General features: G+C 39.0%; 1 protein-coding gene across 2 annotated transcripts in view; it reads left to right on the top strand.

Annotated features, from left to right (window-relative positions):
• The window catches only part of SIDT1 (SID1 transmembrane family member 1), a 98,744-nt gene that overhangs the window by 55,816 nt on the left and 22,379 nt on the right, over positions 1-20,549 (top strand). For both annotated transcript variants that reach the window (XM_045851196.1, XM_045851197.1), the window contains exons 10-12: positions 8,441-8,484; positions 18,318-18,389; positions 19,771-19,916. In XM_045851196.1, coding sequence (XP_045707152.1) covers positions 8,441-8,484; positions 18,318-18,389; positions 19,771-19,916 — 262 coding nt within the window. The remainder of the gene's footprint in view (positions 1-8,440; positions 8,485-18,317; positions 18,390-19,770; positions 19,917-20,549) is intronic.

The following is a 20,549-nucleotide window of genomic DNA, read 5'->3' on the forward strand; positions in this document are numbered from 1 at the left end:
CTTATTCAATATAGTACTGGAAGTTCTAGCCACAGCAACCAGACAAGAAGAAGAAATAAAAGGCATCCAAATTACAAAAGAAGTAAAACTGTCTTTATTTGCAGATGACATGATACTGTACACAGAGAACCCCAAAGATTCCACCAAGAAACTAGTAGAACTGATAAGTGAATTCAGCAAAGAAGCAAGTTACAATATTAATATCCAGAAATCAGTTGCATTTTATATGCCAATGACAAACTAACAGAAAAAGAAACTAAGAAAACAATCCCATTCACAACTGCTTCAAAAAGAATAAAATACCTAGGAATAAACCTAACCAAGGATGTAAAAGACCTGTACTCAGAAAATTATATAAGACACTGAAAAAAGAATTGGAAGAAGATACAAATAAGTGGAAGCATATACTGTTTTCATGCATAGGAAGAATTAACATCATTAAAACCCCCATGCTACCCAAAGATTCAATGCAATTCCTATCAAGATTGCAATGACATATTTCACAGAACTGGAAAAAATATTTCAAAAATTTATATGGAACCATGAAAGGCCCCCCATGGCATAGTGGTCTTGAGAAAGAAGAACAAAGTTGGAGGACTCATGCTACCTAATATGAACCTATACCATAAGGCCATAGTAATCAAAACAGCATGGTACTGCCATAAAAACAGATGCATAGATTAATAAAACAGAATAGAGAGCCCAGAAATAAACCCACACCTTTATAATCAATTAACATTTGACAGAGGAATCAAGCCCATACAATGAGCTAAAAATATTTTATTCAATAAATAGTGTTGGGAAAATTGAAGAGATGTATGCAGAAAAATGAAACTAGACCACCGCCTTACACCACACACAAGAATAAATTCAAAATGGATTAAATACTTAAATTTTAGACCCCAAACCATAAAAATCCTAGAAGAAAATATAAGCAGCAAAATCTTGGACATTTCTCATAGCAATATTTTATTGGCTATATCTCCCCAGGCAAGAAAAACAAAAGAAAAAATAAACAAATGAGACTACATCAAACTAAAAAGCTTTTGCACAGCAGAGGAAATCATCAACAAAATAAAAAGACAACCCACAGAATGGGAGAACATATTTGCCAATACACCTGATAAGGAGTTAATATCCAAAATTTATAAAGAACTTATAAAACTCAACACAAAAAAGAACAAAAAAATTAAAATGGACAAAGGACCTGAATAGACACTTCTCCAAAAAGGACATACAGATGGCCAATAGACATGAAAAGATACTCAACATCACTAAACATCAGAGAAAGGCAAATTAAAACCACAATGAGATATCACCTCACACCTGTCAGAACAGCTATCATCAATAAATCAACAAACAAGGGCTGGCGAGGATGTGGAGAATGGGGAAACCCTTGTGCACTGTTGGTGGGAATGTAGACTGGTATAGCCACTGTGGAAAGCATTATGGAGCTCAAAATATTAAAAATGGATGTGTCTTTTGACCCAGTAATCCCAGTTCTGGGAATATGTCTGAAGGAACCCAATACACTAATTTGAAAGAACATAAGCACCCCTGTGTTCACTGCGGTATTATTTACAGTTACCAAGATATGGAAGAAGCTCAAGTGTCCATCAACTGGTGAGTAGATAAAACAACTATGGGACATTTATACAGTGGAGTACTACTTAGCTATACAAAAGAAGAAAGTGTTGCTCTTTGCAACAGTCTGGATGGACCCGGAGAACATTATGCTAAGTGAAAGAAGCCAGTCAGAGAAAGACAAATACCATACAATTTCACTCATATATGGAGTTTAATGAACAAATTGAACTAACAAGCAAAATAGACAGACTCATAGAGAGCAGGATGACAGCTAAGTGGAGGGGGAGGTTAGCAGGTGGAGGGATTGAGCAAAAAAGGAAAAAGGACTCATGGACATGGACAACAGTGTGGTGATTGCTGGGTGGAGGGGGAATAATGGGACTAAATGGTAGTAGAAAAATACAATAAAAATAAATAAATAAATTTAAAATTAGTATTATATGTTAAATTTGATGACTATACTGTGGTTATGTAAGCAGATACCTTGATTCTTTGGAAAAATTTAGGCATAAAATTTCATGACATGTAACTTACTTTCAAGTGGAATATATCTATCTATCTATCTATCTATCTATCTATATATATATATATATATATATCTCCAAATGTATAGATATTATATATACACACACACATATACACACATATAGAAAGAGACAGGAGAATAAAGCAAATGGACTGACATGCTAACAATAAGTGAATCTAGTTAAAGGTTATATGGGTGTTCTATTCTTATTCTTACAACATCTCTGCAAATTTGAAGTTATTTTCAAATTAAAAGTTAAAAAACAAAAACTTCAGTCTACAGGCAATTAGTCTCTGCAGGTAGTACATAAAGTAACTATCAGCTCAATTAATTTATCAGATGACAGTCACTGACATTTAACAAATACCTGCTCTGTGCCAAACCCTCTAAGTAGGTAACCTCATCTAATGACCCACCACAGTGGGTAGTAATAGTATTATCATTTGACTCTTAACGAAAGTTGAGGCACAGAGAGATGAAGCAATTTGACCAAGAATTCATAGCTAGTGAACCCAGGCAGGCTGGCTGTTGAGTCTTAGCTTTGAAGCAGGCTGGTCAAAATGGGTGTAGAGGGTCAGGGCATGTGAGGGAGGACAGTTCTGGTCAAGGAGGCCAGACTGAATGCCTGACACCCCAGCATGGATTCGATTGCAGAAAGGTCCAAAAGCTTCTGGTTTTGATTCAGATGAGCTTCCGTGTCATGGAAAAAGAAGTTCACCTCTTCTGCTTCTCCTAGGAAGACTGTCTGTACTCCTGGTGTTTTAGATTTTAGGAAATGGGATTTCAACTCTTTAGTTAGCTAGCATGCATAGTCAACATACAAGGGGAGACCCAAAAACCTCAGAATTTATCTAAAAAAATTGTGCACTTATTCTTACATGTTTAAACTTCAATCACCTTTAAAATACTCTCCATTTGATGCACTAGACCTGTTAAGATGTTTTTCCAGAGCTCAAAACAGTTTTTGAACTCATTGATTTTGATGTCTTTTAGTGCTTCTGCCATTTTTTTGTTTCACCTGTTCCACATCAGTGAAATGTTTGCCTTTGAGGACTTTTTTCATCCCAGGAAACAAAAAAGTCATTCAGGGTGAGATCAGGTGAATGGGGAGGGTGAGGCATGGGGGTTCTGCCATTTTTGAACACTCAGCACAGTGTGGGCAGGTGCACTTATAAACTATTCATCATGAAATGGGCAAGTGCGTTCAAAGAGTGTTCAAAATGAAGTTTACTGAAGGCAAACACAGCCTCTCACAACAACCAGCTGGTGCACTGATGCAGATGGGTTCCCAGAACACTCATCTAGCAGGGGAAGTCTCTACTACAAGGAGCCCGCCCTCCAGAAGATAATTCTGGGGTTTTTTTTTATCTCTCCCTTGTACAAACAAAAAATTAAGTTAATAACTAAATATCTATTTCTCTATAGCTGCTGTTCAACCTACTAAAGTGAGTGCTGTTTTTCGAAGTTGTGGTATAAGGCTCTGTTGAAACTCTAGCTGCCAGATTACTTTGTCAGAGTCAACTGCATGAGAAGAGATTCTTTCCAAATATAGACAAACTGAAAATAGCAATCTGAAGACACAAGAACTATCTGGCATCTAAATAGGGAAATAGACTGACTGAGGGAAAATGCTAATACAACTCTTCCTTCATTGAACCAAGCAGAAATAACAAAGTTTTCTACAAAACCAAATGAAAGTAGTTTTGGAGCATAAAGCCGTTTGCTCAGTGAGTCCCCTGTCCCTTATTATTAATACATATCGGGTTTTCATGCATGCTGTGAAATCAGGTTGAAAAGACTGGTAAGAGACCTGACCTTGGCCCTCAGGGAGCTAGGAATCCAGAGTGTCCTTGAGCTATATTTGCTTGAACACATGACTACACACCATTCCCCTCCCACTCCCCAGATGCAATCTATTCAACAAGTATTTATGGAGCCCCCACAAGGAATGTGCAGGCCCTGGCCCATGTACTGCCTACACATTCTCTTATTTGTTCTCTCAAGTTCAAACTGCTCGATTCTGGATGTTTGTCCTTCTCTTGACTCTTGCATTTGTCATCTGTTGCCACAATGATGCTGCATAAAAATTAACCATAAAAACTTCAGTGGCATACATCAATAAATATTTAAGTTGGCTCACAAATCTATGGGTCAGCTGGACTGGGCTCTGAGATCTTAGGTGAATGTGGTCATAGAATGCAACCAGCTGGAAGGTCATGTGGGAGCTGGCTCTCCAGACCACCTTCGGCTGCACTCGGTCTCTCCTTTTGCAAGCTATCCAGCCCTGGTTTACTGCATCTGCAAGAGAGAGAAGGGTCTCCTTAAGATGTAGGCTCAGAAGTGGCATGGTATTACTTCCCCCTCATTCTGTTGGTCAGAACAAGTCATGAGGCCAGCCCACATTCAAGAAATAAAGATACAGACTCCACTCTAGCACAGTTCTCATTTGTGTTTTTTCCTTTGCTCCCTGGATACTGCCTGCCTCACCCTAGCTTTTTAAATCATTGAACTCTTCTAATGAAAAATTTTATCAGCTCCAAAACCTGGGGCAATTGTGGGTAAAGCCTGTGAATACAAACACACAATCCAAACATAGCATCTTCTATGAGGCCAAATAATTGCTTGCCAGTTAATATCACCAAAATTGTTCTAAAAACAGACTTCACTAGAGCCTCATTGGCCAACTAGAATAGTTAGGCCAAATTATAACTGCTCTCCTTTATGATACATGCATTTTTCATTCAACTAATACTTAGTTACATTTCCTATGTGCCAGGGCCTATCTTAGAGGTTAAGGACACGGTGGTGAGAAAGACAGTCTGGAGTCCTGTTCTAATAGATCTTACATGGTCCAGAGGAGAAATATAGAAGCAAGCAAGCAATTAATAAAGAAAATAATTTCAGCTAGTGATAGGAGGAGAATAAAGACTCTGATGTGCTAGAGAATGATTGGATTGGGGGAGCTACTTTAGATTTGATTTGTTCAGCAAGGAAGACCTGTTAGAACCAAGACTTGAATAGCAGGAAGGAGCCAGGGATGTGAGGATCTGGGAAGAGAGTGGTCCAGGCATGAGAGCAAAAGCCTGAGGCAAAGATGGATTTTCTGTGTCTAGGGATAAAAGAGGAATGAAGAGAAAGCCCTCCATCAAACATACCAGGATCCGGAGTGTGCAGTGTGCAACCTCTAGAGTCTCCAGCTGGAAGTAAATAAGAGTATACACCAAAGCACAGGTGCATCTAACCCCCAACCTTCCTCCTCCCCCATTCCAACCTCCCTCACATCCAAAAGGGAAGTTCATTTTGGGTAAGAAGGTAATTCATATTTACATTGTTGATAGAAATTCCCAAACAGTATACATAGTTTTTTAAAGTAATAGTTTTATTGAGGTATAATTCACAGACCATAAAATTCACTCCTTTAAATTATACAGTTCAGTGGCTTTTAGTATATTTACAGTTGCACAACTATTACCACTGTCTAATTTTCATCACCTCCAAAAAGAATCCCTGCATTCACTGAGAGTACAAGCTCAATATACAAAAATCAATTAGGCTTCTATACACTAGCAGTGAACAATTCAAATATGAAATTAAAAGTTTCATTTATAATAGCATTAAAATAATAAAATACTTAACAATATATTTAACAAATTGAATATGACTTATACATTGAAAACTAGAAAACATCTTTGAAAGAAATTAGAGAGGATCTAAATAAACGGTTCCATGTTCATGAGTTGCATGGAAGACAATATTGTGTTTTTTTTAAGATTTTATTTATTTATTTTTAGAGAGGGAAGGGAGGGAGAAAGAGAGAAACATCAATGTGCAGTTGCTGGGGGCGTGGCCCACAACCCAGGCATGTGCCCTGACTGGGAATCGAACCTGCTATGCTTTAGTTCGCAGCCCGAGCTCAATCCACTGAGCTACGCCAGCCAGGTCGACAATATTGTTAAGATGGTGTAGTAGACAAAACAGTAGATCCCAAAAGATGTCCATATCTCAATATCTGGAACCTGTGAATATGTTACATGAAAAAAGAGATTTTGCAGATGTGATAAAGTTATGGAGATTATCCTGGATTGTTTGTATGGGTTTAATGTAATCAAAGGGTCCTTATAAAAGGGAGGCAAGAGGGTTAAAAGCAGGAGGAGATGTGATGATGGAAGCAGAGGTTAGAGTGACGCACTCTGAAGACAGAGGACGGGGCCATGAGTCAAGGAATGCAGGCCACCTCTGGAAGCTGGAAAAGGCCAGGAAATGGATTCTCCCATGGAGCCTCCAGAAGGCACACAGCCTTATGATATCTTGATTTTAGCAACACAAGACTTATTTTGGAATCCTGACATGCAGAACTGTAAGATAATAAATTCATATTGTCTAAACCATTAAGTTTCTGATAATTTGTTACAGCAGCAATAAAACTCATGACAATACTCCCCAACTTCATCTAGAGATTCAACACAATCCCAATCAAAGGCCAAGTTGGTTTTCTTATAGAAATTGACAGATTGATCCTAAAACTCATATGGAAGTGCAAGGGACCCAGAAAAGGTTAAACGTTCATGAAGAAAAAATAACAAAGCTGAAGGTCTTACACTTCCTGATAGCAAAACTTAATACAAAGCCACAGCTTTTATACTCTAGTACTGACATAAGGGAAGATATGTAAATCAGCGGAATAGAATTGAGAGTTCAGAAATAAACTTTTGCATTTATGATAATCGATTTTGACAAGGATACCAAGACAATTAAATAGAGAAAGGATATTCTTTTTAACAAATGGTATTGAGACAACTGGGTATCTGCAAGAAAAAGAATGAAGTTGTACTGCTACCTCACACCATATTAAAAAATTAACTCATAACAGATCAAAGATTTAAATATAATAATTAAATCTGTAAAACTCTCAGAAAAGAGCATAGGTATAAATCTGAGTGACCTCAGATTAGGCAGTAGTTTCTTAGGTATGACACTAAAAGTACAAGTAACAAAAGAAAAATAGATAAATTGGACTTCATCAAAATTAAAACTTTTTGTTTTTAAAATCTTATCAAGGAAGTGAAAATACAACATGCAAAATTGGAGAAAATGTTTTTCAATGATATATTTGGTAAGAGTCTAATATCCACACTCTACAAAGAATTCTTACAACCCAGTGTTAAAAAGAAAACTGACTCCAGGTGAAAATGGGCAAGAGGTTTGAATAGGCATTTCTCCAAAGAAGATATGTGAATGGCCAATAAGTATACAAAGAGATGTTCAATATTATGAGCCATTTTGCATTTCCCTAAGTGCAAATGAAAACTACAGTAAGATTTTGCTTCATGTTCAATAGGATGGCTGTAATAAAAATATTTTTGATGAAAAATGACAAGAATTGGTAAGTTTGTGGAGAAATTGGAGCTTCTACATTGCTAGTAGGAATGCAAAATAGTTTTTGTTTTAAAGCTGCTTTGATGCTGCTATGAAAACAGTTTGGAAAAAAAAAAAGTTGAATGTAGAGTTATTTCATGCCCAGAATTTCTATTCCTAGGTATATGCCAAGAGAATTTAATACATATATTCACACAAAAACCTGCACACAAATGTTCACAGAAGCATTATTCATATAGCCAAAAGATGGAAACAACCAAAATGTTCATCAAGTATAAACAAATAACTGTGGTATGTTCTTGCAATGTAATATTATTTAGCCATAAAAATGACTGAAGTATTGATTCATGTACCACATAGATGAACCTTTAAAACATTATGCTAAGTGAAAAAAAAAACAGTCAACAAAGACCACATATAGTATAACTTCATTTATATGAAATGTCCAGAATAGGTTAAATTTACAGAGACAGAAAGTGGATTAGTAGTTGCCAGTGGCTGGGAGGAAGGTGAACAGCTAATAGGTTTGAGATCTCTTTCGGGGGTGATTAAAATGTTCTGGAATTAGGTAACAGTGATGGTTGCACAACTTTGTGAACATACTAAACTCATTGAATTTTGTATATTAAAGTGTATGTGAATTATCTGAAAATAAGTGAATCTGAACAAATTCATAAATTTATGTGTGTACGTATATGCATAGGGGTAAGACTGCTGGATCATATGGTAACTCTCTGTTTAACTTCTTGGGAATGGCCAAACTGTCTTCCTAAGTGGCTACAGCATTTTACAATCTTACTAGCAATGTATCAGAGTCCCAGTCTCTCCACATCCTAAGGCCTATTTTTAAAAGATTCTAACAGATAAATTTGCAATACAGTCTAGAGGGGACAAAGGTAAATGCTGAGATTTTCACTGCCTTAGGACCATGTATATGTCCTTTTTTTGCAGGTTTCAGAGAAAATCCATTGATGGAAACTTTGGTTCCACTGATGGTAAGAAAAACCCCCAGTTTGAAATCAAATTGGTGTCATGTATATGGTAACACTCCAACTTGCTGCTTCTTTTGTGTCTCTGCTTTTGTAATCTCCAAACCCTCCCTTAATTCCTAACCCACAGAGTAGTCAAATCTGCAATCTCTATACAGAAACGGAGCTCAGTGAGAACCAGTTTTTATGGTTGATAATTACTGAGACATGAAACTCACATGGGAAACCTTTGCTTGGGGTGTCCCTTGCAACTGCCCACAGTCCATTTGTCAGCCATTCATCTTTTTCAAAAGTTTAATCTGTTTTAGGATATAAATTGTTTCTCAGTTTCTTATCTGAAAGTTGATTTGTGAACAATATTAAAAATTCATTGTGTTAACTCTAATCTAGGGTTAACTTTCCCCAAATTGAGACAATTTTTGTTCAAGTGTTTAGGAAACTGAAATATTTGAGACCAGCAAATATCATAACGAGTATGATAACTTTGAGAAGTCCAGAATAGTTGATTATTCAACCATTGTAAAATCCCTTTCCTCCACTCTGAGAGTTTGAACAAAGGCATTTCATTGCCTAATCTTGTCATCAAAACTTTTTTTAAATGAAATGTTTATATTTTTTAAGTTGAGATATTTAAGATTGTATAAGTTTCATGTATACAACATAATAATTTGGTATTTGTATATTGTGCAAAACAATCACAAGTCTAGCTAGCTTTCATTACCATACATACAATATACATTTGTTCTTATGATGAGAACTTTTAAGGTCTACTCTCTTAGAAACTTTCAAATATACAATAGAGTATTATTAACTGTAGTCACCATGCTGTACATTAATTACATCCTCAAGACTTAACTTAGTTTAGAACTGGGAGTTTGTACCTTTTGTATATGTCCTCACTTTTGAAAAGCCTACATCAGCATAAGTTATATGGTGCTCATAAGCCATTTGGCAGAGAGTGATCATTTAGAAAAGGAATGATGAATTGAGGCTTGATTTTTAAGTCACAAGCAGCAGATGTTTAGTTTTATGTTTTCAACACTTAAATGAACCCATGGAATCTTAGAAAGACAGAAATTGAGCCCCAACCCCACCCAGCAAGAACTTTTCTCCTGCTGCCTTTCCTACCTTCCTTTGACTTTTGTCTTCCTTACTGTCAGTTTATCTGTTTTTCCAACCTCCCAGGGGATTTTTTTTAAAAATAGTATTCAATAGTCGATATAAAGACTGTAAAAGGCACCTGCTCTACTGTCATTAAAATGCTAAATACTCCTTTCCCTGTTATTCATAAAATGTTTAAATAAATTTGTCTTCTCTCTGAATCTCATCTTTTTTCCTCCAGTGCTCCCAGGGTTTGCTCTTAATTTAGGCTTAGTTGAACTTAGAAAGCCTGATTGGTTGAATCCCACTGGATGTTGTGTGAATAAATAGTCTGTTATTTTTATTGTATGAGTGAGGTCATTTTATTATTGTAATGATAATTAAAGGAACACCTTGTCCAGAAGACTCTCCTGAATATTGACACATAGGTGGACAGAGCTGAGACTTGAGCCAGATGACTGTCCAAGATCCAGAAGCCTCTGAAAATTAGCAAAGAGCTAGAGGCACTCCTCAGATGGCAAGAAGAAATGAACAAATGACCAAAAGAAAAGGAAAGGAAAGGATAAAGATGCATCAATTAGGTTCTATGAGGCTGCAAGTAACAAGAAAATATATCTCAAACATGCGTACACCACAGCGGAGCCCCTCTCCCTGGAAGTTGAGCAGAAGGCTGGGCTGCAGGGCTGACAGAGGCAGCTGGCTGGTCATTCCCCCACCATCCCCCTGGCTCTGCTTGGCTCACAGAGCTGGTGGTGACATGGATCAGATTTACACCCTCACCTGTCATTGTTCAGGGGGAAGGACTTTTTCAGAAGCACTTAGCAACTTACTCTCATTTTATTGGCCTAGAGTGACTTCCCTACTTATTGTTAAGCCAGTCACTGCAAAGGAATATGCTTACCTACAGATCCATCAAGCTTACTTACAGAATTAGTGTGAGGTCATCTTTTGCTAAGACCGGGGTTCCTCAAACTCAACATTAATTGACATTACAGGCCAGATAATTCTTAGCTCTCTGGGGCTGTCCTGTGTATTGCAGGATGTTTAACATCTAACTGCATCCTTCACCTCTACCTACTAGAATCCAGTAGTACACTTCCTCCCTGTGACAAAATGTCTCCAGACATTGCCAAATGTCATCTTGAGGGCAAAACAGGTTCTCTACCCACAGGTGAGAATCACTGGACTTAAATATGTGGGCTGCCAGGCACAGATGAGGATACCTGAACAAAATCCCAGCTTAGTTAGGGAGTAGGGAATAAGAATGTTCACCACAAAGGGAGAGAGAGAGACATTGATTTGTTGTTCCACTTATTTATGCATTCATTTGTTGATTCCTGCATGTACCCTGACAGGGCATCAAACCCACAACCTTGGCATATGGGGACTATGCTGTAACCAGCTGAGCTACCCAGCCAGGGAAAGACTTAGATGATTTAAAACAAGAGCAGAGAGGATGGAGACTTGACTTGCAGTGGTGAACACATAATACCATGTGTAGATGGTGTGTTACAGAATTGTGCACCTGAAACCTATATAATATTGTTAACCAATGTTAGCCCAATAAATTTAATAAATAAAAAGTGGGAGGAGGGTTATTGTGATGAACAATGACCACCACCAAAAAGAAAAAAATAACAGGGGCAGAGAAGACAATCACTACCCAAGATGAGTGTAACAGTGGGGCTACAGGAAGTTCAGTGAAGCTCAGAGATTAGAAAATGCCTTGGGGGCCGATGGCAGCTCTGTTTTGGTTGGGTAGTGACAGGAAGCTGCATCTGGAAAGAAAAAACCTGTTGACTCCTCTGTTTTTGTTTTTCTTTGATGTGTCTGCAGTTCTTTAAGTTGCATTTGAACAATGTCAACATTGGCTCCAGCTATTCTAAAAAGAGAAAAAACTTATTTTAAACTTCATGGGATGAAAAAGATGAGACACTAGAGCCAGGTGAAGTAGAAATAGTGTTGGTAAAAGCTTCTTCAGACCTCCAACAGACATTTTTCCTGTGGTATGAATGGATGGGCAGTGTGTTCTCCATTCATCACTTAGTACTTAAAACAGCATCCTCTGTGGTGATCTGAGGAGTATTAGGAAAGGCTCTGTGCTCTAAGAAGTTTCCTCCACTGGCTCCATCGGTGGAGAAACCCACATTTCACATCGTTGTAAAAGACTCTGTACAGAACTTCAGTTACCACCTGGGAAGAGAGATGAATGAAGCATACCTCACAAGCTGTGGGGCCATGTGAGCTGTCACTGTGTCCTGGGGTCCAGCATAAGAGAAGGCCACGTTTTCAACTGTGAGAGCTTGATAAACATGTCAAGTTTATACATTTAAGAACCAAATGGCCAAGCACATCCTTCCCTGGAGAGAGCCATTATAGAACCAGCTTCTCAGCAAACAGCAGTGTCTGGGAAGGGGTGGGGAATAAAACAAGCAGCACGTTGAGTTTGGAGGAGTCAAGGAGCACGAGCCATCACCAGGCTCTGGGGCATTGGGTCTCTAATGCTAGTCGTGACTCTCTACTCTTCTTTTCCCAAATGCCCTTGACTTTTCCTGCCCAGTTTTTTCTTTAAGAGAAATTTTATATCCCTCTGCAGAGATTAGTGGTTTTCTTCATTTTCTCCTCAACTTTTGAAGCAAAACATGAAATTAGTTAGGGTAGGTAGCCAGTTGGCAGAACAATGGAATTTCATGGCTGCTGGTTCACATTATTTCTGATTCCCTCTTCAGCTTCCAACCTCCTGAGTTCAGAGACAGAAAGAGGCAGGACGGTTATAAATATGAAGTCTCTGAAAGTTCTAAATATGCTCAAAATTATATGAAGTTTTTGCTCTCACACAGAACATTTAACATAGAAAGCAAGCAAGAAAGCATATCCTATTCTATTTAGTAAAGTAGACAGATGGCAAGGGGTTTGTGCTCAGAGAAAAACACACCAGAACAAGTTTCCTCAATTAGATAAGCTCATTCACAACTTTATAGGTGTGCTTATTTCCAGCCAGAACATCTTGGTCTGTCCTATGAAATAATATTTTTGTATTTAAGACTTCCAGCCAAGAAGGAGGTGTAGGTAGATACACTGTCTCCTCGCACAATCAAAAGAAGGACAACAAATTTAAAGTAAAAAAAAAAAAAACAGAATTGACAAAAAATCAAACTGTATGGAAGTCCAATAACCAGGGAGTTAAAGAAACCTTCATCCAGACCAGTAGGAGGTGTGCCAGACAGGCAGCTGGGGCAGAGAGGATGCATGGCAAGCCAGTGGCTGGAGAACCTGGGTGGGCGAGGTGGCAGCTGGTGGACAAGGCAAGGCAGCGGCTGGCAGAACAGAAGGTCCCACATTTGCATGCAGATAAACCAGGAGGAAAAACTGGGAAGCAAGACAGACTTCGCAACCCAGGGTTCCAGTGTGGGTAAATAAAGCCTCAAAACCTCTTACTGAAAAAACCTGTGGGGGTTGTAGAGATGGGAAAAACTCCCAGGCTCACAGGAGTGTTCACTGGAGAAACCCCCAGGGTCCTAGAGTCACAAAGTCACCCACCCAGAAATAGAGCACCCAAAGGGCTCAAATTGCTTGTGGGTAGCAGAGGAAGTGATTAAAAGCCAGAAGTGAAGAGCACTGAGCAGACAGCATTGTTCCCTCTCAGATCCCTCCCTCACAGACAGTGTTGCAATGAAGCCTAGTGGGTTGCTGACCCTGGTGAATACCTAAGTCTCTGCCCCTTACTATGTAACAGGCACAGTGAGACAAAAAAAAATATGACCCAAATGAAAAAAAAAAAAAAAAACAGATCAAAGCTACAGAAAAAATACAACTAAGTGATGAAGAAATAGCCAACCTATCAGATCCACAGTTCAAAACACTGGTAATCAGGATGCTCACAGATATGGTTGAGTATGGTCCCAAAATAGAGAAAAAAAATCAATGCTATGAAAAGTGAAATAAAGGAAAATGTACAGGGAACCAACAATGATGGGAAGGAAATTGGAACTCAAATCAATAGTTTGGAACAGAAGAAAGAAATAAACATTCAACCAGAAGAGAATGAAGAAGCAAGAATTCAAAAAAAAAAAAAAAAGGAGGAGGGGCTTAGGAACCTCCAGGACAACTTTAAATATTCCAACATCCAACATCATAGGGGTGCCTGAAGGGGAAGAGGAAGAGCAAGAAATTGAAAACTTACTTGAACAAATAATGAAGGAGAACTTCCCCAATCTGACAAAGGAAGTAGAATTCCAGGAAGTCCAGGAAGCTCAGAGAGTCCAAAAAAAGTTGGACCCAAGGAAGCACACACCAAGGCACATTATAATTACATTACCCAAGATTAAAGAGAAGGAGAGACTCTTAAAAGCAGCAAGAGAAAAGGAAAGAGTTACCTACAAAGGAGTTCTAATAAGACTGTCAGCTGATTTCTCAGAAACTACAGACAAGAAGGGTCTGGAAACGTATTCAAAGTCATGAAAGGCAAGGACCTACATCCAAGATCACTCTATCCAGCAAAGCTATCATTTAGAATGCAGATAAAGTGCTTCTCAGATAAGGTCAAGTTAAAGGAGTTCACCGTCATCAAGCCCTCATTATGTGAAATGTTAAAGGGACTTATCTAAGAGAAAGAAGAAAACCAGAACTATGAACAGTAAAATAACAAATTCACAACTATGAACAACTGAACCTAAAAAAAAAAAAACAACTAAGCAAACAGCTGGAACAGGAACAGAATCACAGAAATGGAGATCACATGGAGAGCTATCAGTGGGGAGGGGGAGGGGAGGAATGGGGGAAAAGGTACAGGGAATGAGAAGCATAATTGGTAGGTACAAAATAGACAGGGGCAGTTAAGAACAGTATAAGAAATGTAGAAGCCAAAGAACTTACATGTACCACCCATGCACATGAACTAAGGTGGAGGACTGATGGTGGGAAGGGGGTGCAGGGCGGAGAGGAATAAGGGGAGGAAAAATAGGACAACTATAATAGCGTAATCAATAAAATATATTTAAAATACTTTTGTATTTAATTCTTCTTTTGAAATACCATACAATTAAGTATAAATATGGCTTGCCTTCTGGGACCATTGATCATATTTGAAGTTTGTGAGAAAATCCTTAGGGTTTTGCATTCTAAGAAGCCTTAAATGTAAGAAAAATTATCCAATGTTGACCAATCTAATATTTAAATTGTGCCTATAAAAGTCCACAGAGTGAAATCATTTTGTGTGATGGCAGTTGTATTGTACATGAAAATCTTGATGCTCTTCATCATTACAGAACCACTGATGTTGTCTCAGAATGGACAGGGTCTATGACCACATCAAAAGCAGATCAGCCTCAATTATGAGCCAGAGCAGAGTGCAGAAGTCGGTGATACATCCAAGCCTGAGCTGGTTTTTTCCTCCTAATTAAGTTGTTACTTAACAAAACAGTGGGGTTTTTTTCCTCACTTGCTTTGATTTTAGTTTGTGTGTGTGTGTTTTTTCTCTTTTGATTACATACACACAAAAACCACTGGCTCCCACAAACATTTCTACCTCCTGCCACAACTGACCTCAAGCATTCACTTCTATTTACCTATCAAAGGGCTTCCCAGTAACAACAAAATGCCAAGCCCTCATTATGTGAAATGTTATCTGGGTTTTATTATCTTAATGTCATTCTTCAATTACTGTTTGCACATTTAATATTTCTTAAGTTAAATCATAAATAAGGGGCAAACATTAATGGTTAAAAATAGAGAGCTTAAGCTTGAATAGGAAAATATGTGAGACTGGGGGAAATAGAAGTATAAAACCGTATAGATAGCCCATAGAGATAAGACCAGTATGGTGATTTTTGTGAGACTTCCTATAATGAACTGGGCAGAAGACACAAGCATGGCCGAGTAGGGAATCATTGGCAAGCCCAGCAGCCAATCTAAAAAGCAAAGGCCGTGCTTAGATACTTCTTAAAAATATGAGTTTATGGAAGTGGAGATGTATATGAGCCTCCACTTCCTTGTCTTTTTTAAGAGGTGTTTTTGAGCACTCCACCAAAGTAACATGCTTACTGTGAGTCGTTCATATTTTGAAGAAAAATCCTGGTATTTTTTTCATTAAGGAGATAAATTGTAACTGAGAGCAATATGGTAAGCCAATATCCACCCAATATCTGAGTCACTCTGGGCAAATTACTGATCTCTCAGCACCTCCCTTTTGTTATCTTTAAAATGGTGATGATGGTAGTACCCACCTCAGAGAGGCTAAAAAATTAAAAATTTTGTAAAGAACTCAAAAGAGTGTCCAACACACTGGAAGTTTCCAGTAACCATTAGCCAGTAGTAGTGATAGCAGTATTAGCAGCAGCAACTGCAGCAGTAGTAACAGTGACTGAAGAATTGGCAGTAGCAACAGTAGTGGTAATAGTATTAGTACTTGTTTTTTAAAAATTTTGTTTAAATTTATTTTTTATCCTCACCCAAGAACATTTTTTAATTGCTTTTAGAGAGAAGGGAAGGGAGAGAGAGAGAAAGAGAGAAACAATGACGTGAGAGAGAAACATCAGTTGATTGCCTTCTTGCACACGCCCGGACTGGGGATCAAACCTGCAACCTGGTTAGGGGCCCTGATGAGGAGTCAAATCCATGGCCTTTTGGTCTATAGGACCGTGCTCCAAGCAACTCAGCCACACCAACCAGGACAGTGTTAGTATTTGTTATAGTAAATAGTAGCAGCAGCAGCAGAAATAGCAGTAGAGCACCATGCTGTAACTATGACCAAAACTATCCTAGGTAAAAAAAAAAAAAAAAAAGTCAAACTGTAGACATCATCTTTCCATAACACTGTTATTTTGCTCATAAGATCTAATCTCTCATACTTAAGAGTCTAAAAGTAACCTGTTTCTATGCCTTGAAGTTGGATAAAAAGTATAGATGGTGCTGATCCCTGTCACTGTGGGTAAGCTCAAGAACAGCCATAAAACATCTACTTTCTTTATAATGATAAGAAATATACCAAGGGATCTCCAAGCCTAGGAACAGTGCCAAGGAGTCTGCATTCTGCCTCGCCTGCCAAGAAGGCTGCATTAGCCCCAAGGTGTTGCTGTTCAGCTGAGCCATCGAAGTGACGAAGGAAATTGAGTCTCCAAGTCCATCAGATTTGTGTCTCATCACCTGACTAAATATTTTGAACTTGGGATTTAATTATTTTTCTTCATGAAGGAAATGAATGGGCAAACAAAAGAGAAACGTCAAGCCTGTAAAATTGGCTTGCAAAACTGTGAATGTTTTTACTACCCACCAGTGGAAATGAACAACTGGATGGAGAGAGTTGACTGTGATGAACAATGAATAGTTTGAGGTTTTTTGTTCTTTTACATGGGTTACACACCCATGCAGCATTAATGTAAACTATAATGAACTATGTTTTCAATGAAGAAATGGAAATATATTTACAATGAGGATATTAAAGAATATTTTCAGTTATGTGTCATCACTGAAAATGTATTTCCCTGCAATAATACAAGAGACAGGCAAGTGAACTCACAGATATTTTTGTTTGTATTGTGATACAAGCAATCTCATCTCTCAGAAAGAAAATATTGGTAAGAAATTCCCACCAGCCCCACAACACGCCAGATGCTTGGCCAAGCTCAGGAGGCACTGAAGGAGCATTGTCCTGTGTGCCACAGATGAGCGTGGCTGCTGGAAACACGGTGGCGCTGATATGTCAGGGCCAGAAACTGCCCGGATACCTGCTGAGATGTGATTTCTGCTCTCTTTGTTCAGCTCCACCTAACACTCACAAATGGACAAACTTAGTGGGACAGTGCCTTTCCTAATAATGAGTGAGAAAGGCGGGAGATCTTTTTCTCTGATGCTTGTGGTGGGGTGGCTCCTGATGACCCCCAGACTCTCAGAAGAAAGAGTTCACTCTCCTTGTTACAAGGAGAACCTCACTGGAAAAGTTTGAGGAGCATTCTTTTAGAGAATTCTTTTCTCTCACAGACAACCACCACTTGGCAATAGGTATACCTATTCTACCTCCTGAATATCTCTCAAAATATCCGATCTTCATGCATAGCCCTAATTCATGTTGTCATCATTTATTGCTTCAAGGAGTGCAGCAATTTCCTTTCTATCTAGGCTTTTTCTGCCTATAGTGAGGATATTGCTAGCTGCTATAACAAATAAACCTCCACATAACAGTGCCTTAATCACAGACATTTGTTCCTGATGATTTTGTTTAGTGGAGGTCTTCCTCACAGTGATTTCAGGACCCATGCTCCTTTGTTCTTGGGATTCTGCAATGGTCTCAGGCGAGAATCAACAACTTTTCTCTGAAGTGCCAACACAGTGAATATTTTAAGCTTTGCCAGCCATGTAGCCTCTGTCAAAACCGCTCAGCTCTGCCATTGTAGCCAAAGCAGCCGTAGGCATACCCAAATGAGTGTGACTATATTTCAATTAAATTTTACATATGAACACTGGAATTTGAATTTCTTAGAATTTTTACCTGTCATGAAATATTATTTTTTCTTTTGATCTCCCCTCCACTAATTTAAGGATCATTCTTAGTTCAAGGGCCATATAAAATCAGGTGGCAGGCATTTGGCCTGCAGGCCATAGTTTGGTGACTCCGGTATTAGAGTGAAAAGAATATCAAATTTAAAATATTGTGCCCTGATAGACCACTTAGAGTTGTGCCATGTTCTTTTGTTTTAGCAGCTGGACTAAAGTGTTTGCCTCTTTGCTTTTCCTTTTCACAGACTCTGGAACGATGGCGGTGTCCCATCCCATTGCTGCCAGCACCCCAGAAGGGAGCAATTATGGGGCAATAGGTATTTCCTACAAGTCTATTCATGGAAGTGTTTCCTAGTTCTCCAGAGAGTAGGATACACAAATCCTCCAGCCACTAATAACTATGAGAGTGGGCAAGGCAGTCATCACATAAGTTTGCATTGTCTTTATAAGATGAGTTGGTTGGATGATCTGGAAGGTTCCTTCCAATTTTAATGTTCTCCAGTTTTGTTTTTCTATTTCTTGGATCTGCTAGCCACACTTGAGCAGAATTCTCTTCAATGGTTGCCATCAACTCCCAAGGCCCCCATGGGGATTTTTTCATACACAGCCTGACTTCAGGACTGAAAGGTGTGTCACAGTCTGATGTCAGGAAACCCAACCTCGATTGACCAGTTGTTCTATTCTCAGGTTTCAGTGGATTCAGGGCAATCAGAAGACTAAGGCCGAGGTGCAGGTGAACACGGCTGAAGCCTGACAGTCTTTCCTTTCGGCTAACTTCATGGCTGAACCTGCTCACTGCCTCCAGTCACGCACATGTCCCCCTCAGTGTTCATTACGTACCTGAGAGGAACAGAACTCCTAGCTGTCTCCTTTGAGTAGGAGTGCTCTGCTGCTGCCATGCACTCCCATGGTGCTTGTGGCCCTGTGAATGGTGACACTCCCACCTTGAAATGTCAGTGTAGAGGGACTGGGCATCCTGTGTTCCTGCCCTGTTATTCTGTAACTTTAAGAAGCATGTGGGCTCAGTGCAGGAGACTTATTTCTGGCTCTGCGAGAACAGGGCTTATTTTTTTTGTTTTGTTTTTTGTTTAACTATCTGAACAGAAGAAATAAAGCAGAAGGTAGGCTCAGCTCCTGTGTTCATCAAGCTGCACAAATTCCCATCTGCTGTGGGAAACATTCATGGGAACACAAGGATTCTTCTTCCCGAGAACATTCATTATGTAACACTAGACGCAGCATGTGGGGGATTTCTGTGTATAAATACTTCATGCACAGGCCATGTATGGATGCTGGATATGAGTGTGCTTGTGCATACCTGTGGTAGATGCGATATGTAACTATGTGCATGTGTATGTTTATAATCGTTATGTTCATATTTTAAATATGAAACATGAAATTTAGCTTATTATCTTTGAGACCAATAGTTAACAGAATAGATGTCTTAATATCAAATGTCTTTATTATTCTTAATATGTATTCAGCCCTAGAAATAGACAATTTAAATATAAAAATAGGAGAGGAAGAAAATCAAAAGTTCATTGAGGAGGAATTGAGAGAAAGCTCCTGTGTTGTGGATAAAGAGTTAGTTTTTACTAACATTTTAAAGTGTGAGTCGGCACTGTGCTTTTGCAGAGAAGAATGGGCTCCCCGGGTTCTTCTTGGCTTAGCAAGGCAAATGAGCGTTCTCTGTTTCAGGCGGGTCAAGCTCCAGTCCCGGCAGGCAGATGTCCTCCCCTGAGCGGGGCCAGCCATACCAGTCAGACACGGACAGCTCTGTGGAGGAGAGTGACTTCGACACCATGCCGGACATTGAGAGTGACAAGAACGTCATCCGGACCAAGGTACCTCTGCCTGGCTGTGGTCTCTGAGAGGCCGGGAAGTTTGGCAGTTAAACACAACTTCAGCAATGCCTTAGTTTCCTTTATTTTTTTCTCTTCGGGAGAAGTCACATTTCCCAGAGGGCTTTTTGGGTAAAACATAACTATAGACTAAAAGCAGTACTCTAATTAGCTTTCCTTTCTGGAGGAAAAAAAATGAGAGCATTAAAACACCCTCGGCATCTGAAGTGACAGCTTGTGGACAATAAAGGAGGAAGGGATCCAACCAGATGGAAGAAAAGATTCATTGAGGGGTGGAGCTGGAAAAACGTTCTGGTTCTGTAATATCATCCTTCAGGAGTAAAGCTTTTTTTCTCTCTGGTGCACATGCATTATACTGTATCGTATCTGGTAAGGGAACTGAAGGTGAATGCACGGCTCTAGTCCTGCAGTTCCAGAACCACTGTGTGAACGTCTCCAAAAACTGGGAAATCAGTTCCTGAGATATGAGAAGCCTGTGGCCCCCAATCGTTTTCCCACATCAGCCAATCCTTAATATTCCAAGAGAAATACTGGGATTTTAATTAAGGTATCCTGAGACAAGCAAAATTAAGAGAAAAATCTTCTTAAATAATTTTAATCTCTAGTAAGGGATTA

Source organism: Phyllostomus hastatus, unplaced genomic scaffold, assembly GCF_019186645.2.
Source record: "Phyllostomus hastatus isolate PE091 unplaced genomic scaffold, TTU_PhHast_1.1 phas_contig_86, whole genome shotgun sequence".
Classification (NCBI taxonomy): Eukaryota; Metazoa; Chordata; class Mammalia; order Chiroptera; family Phyllostomidae; genus Phyllostomus; species Phyllostomus hastatus.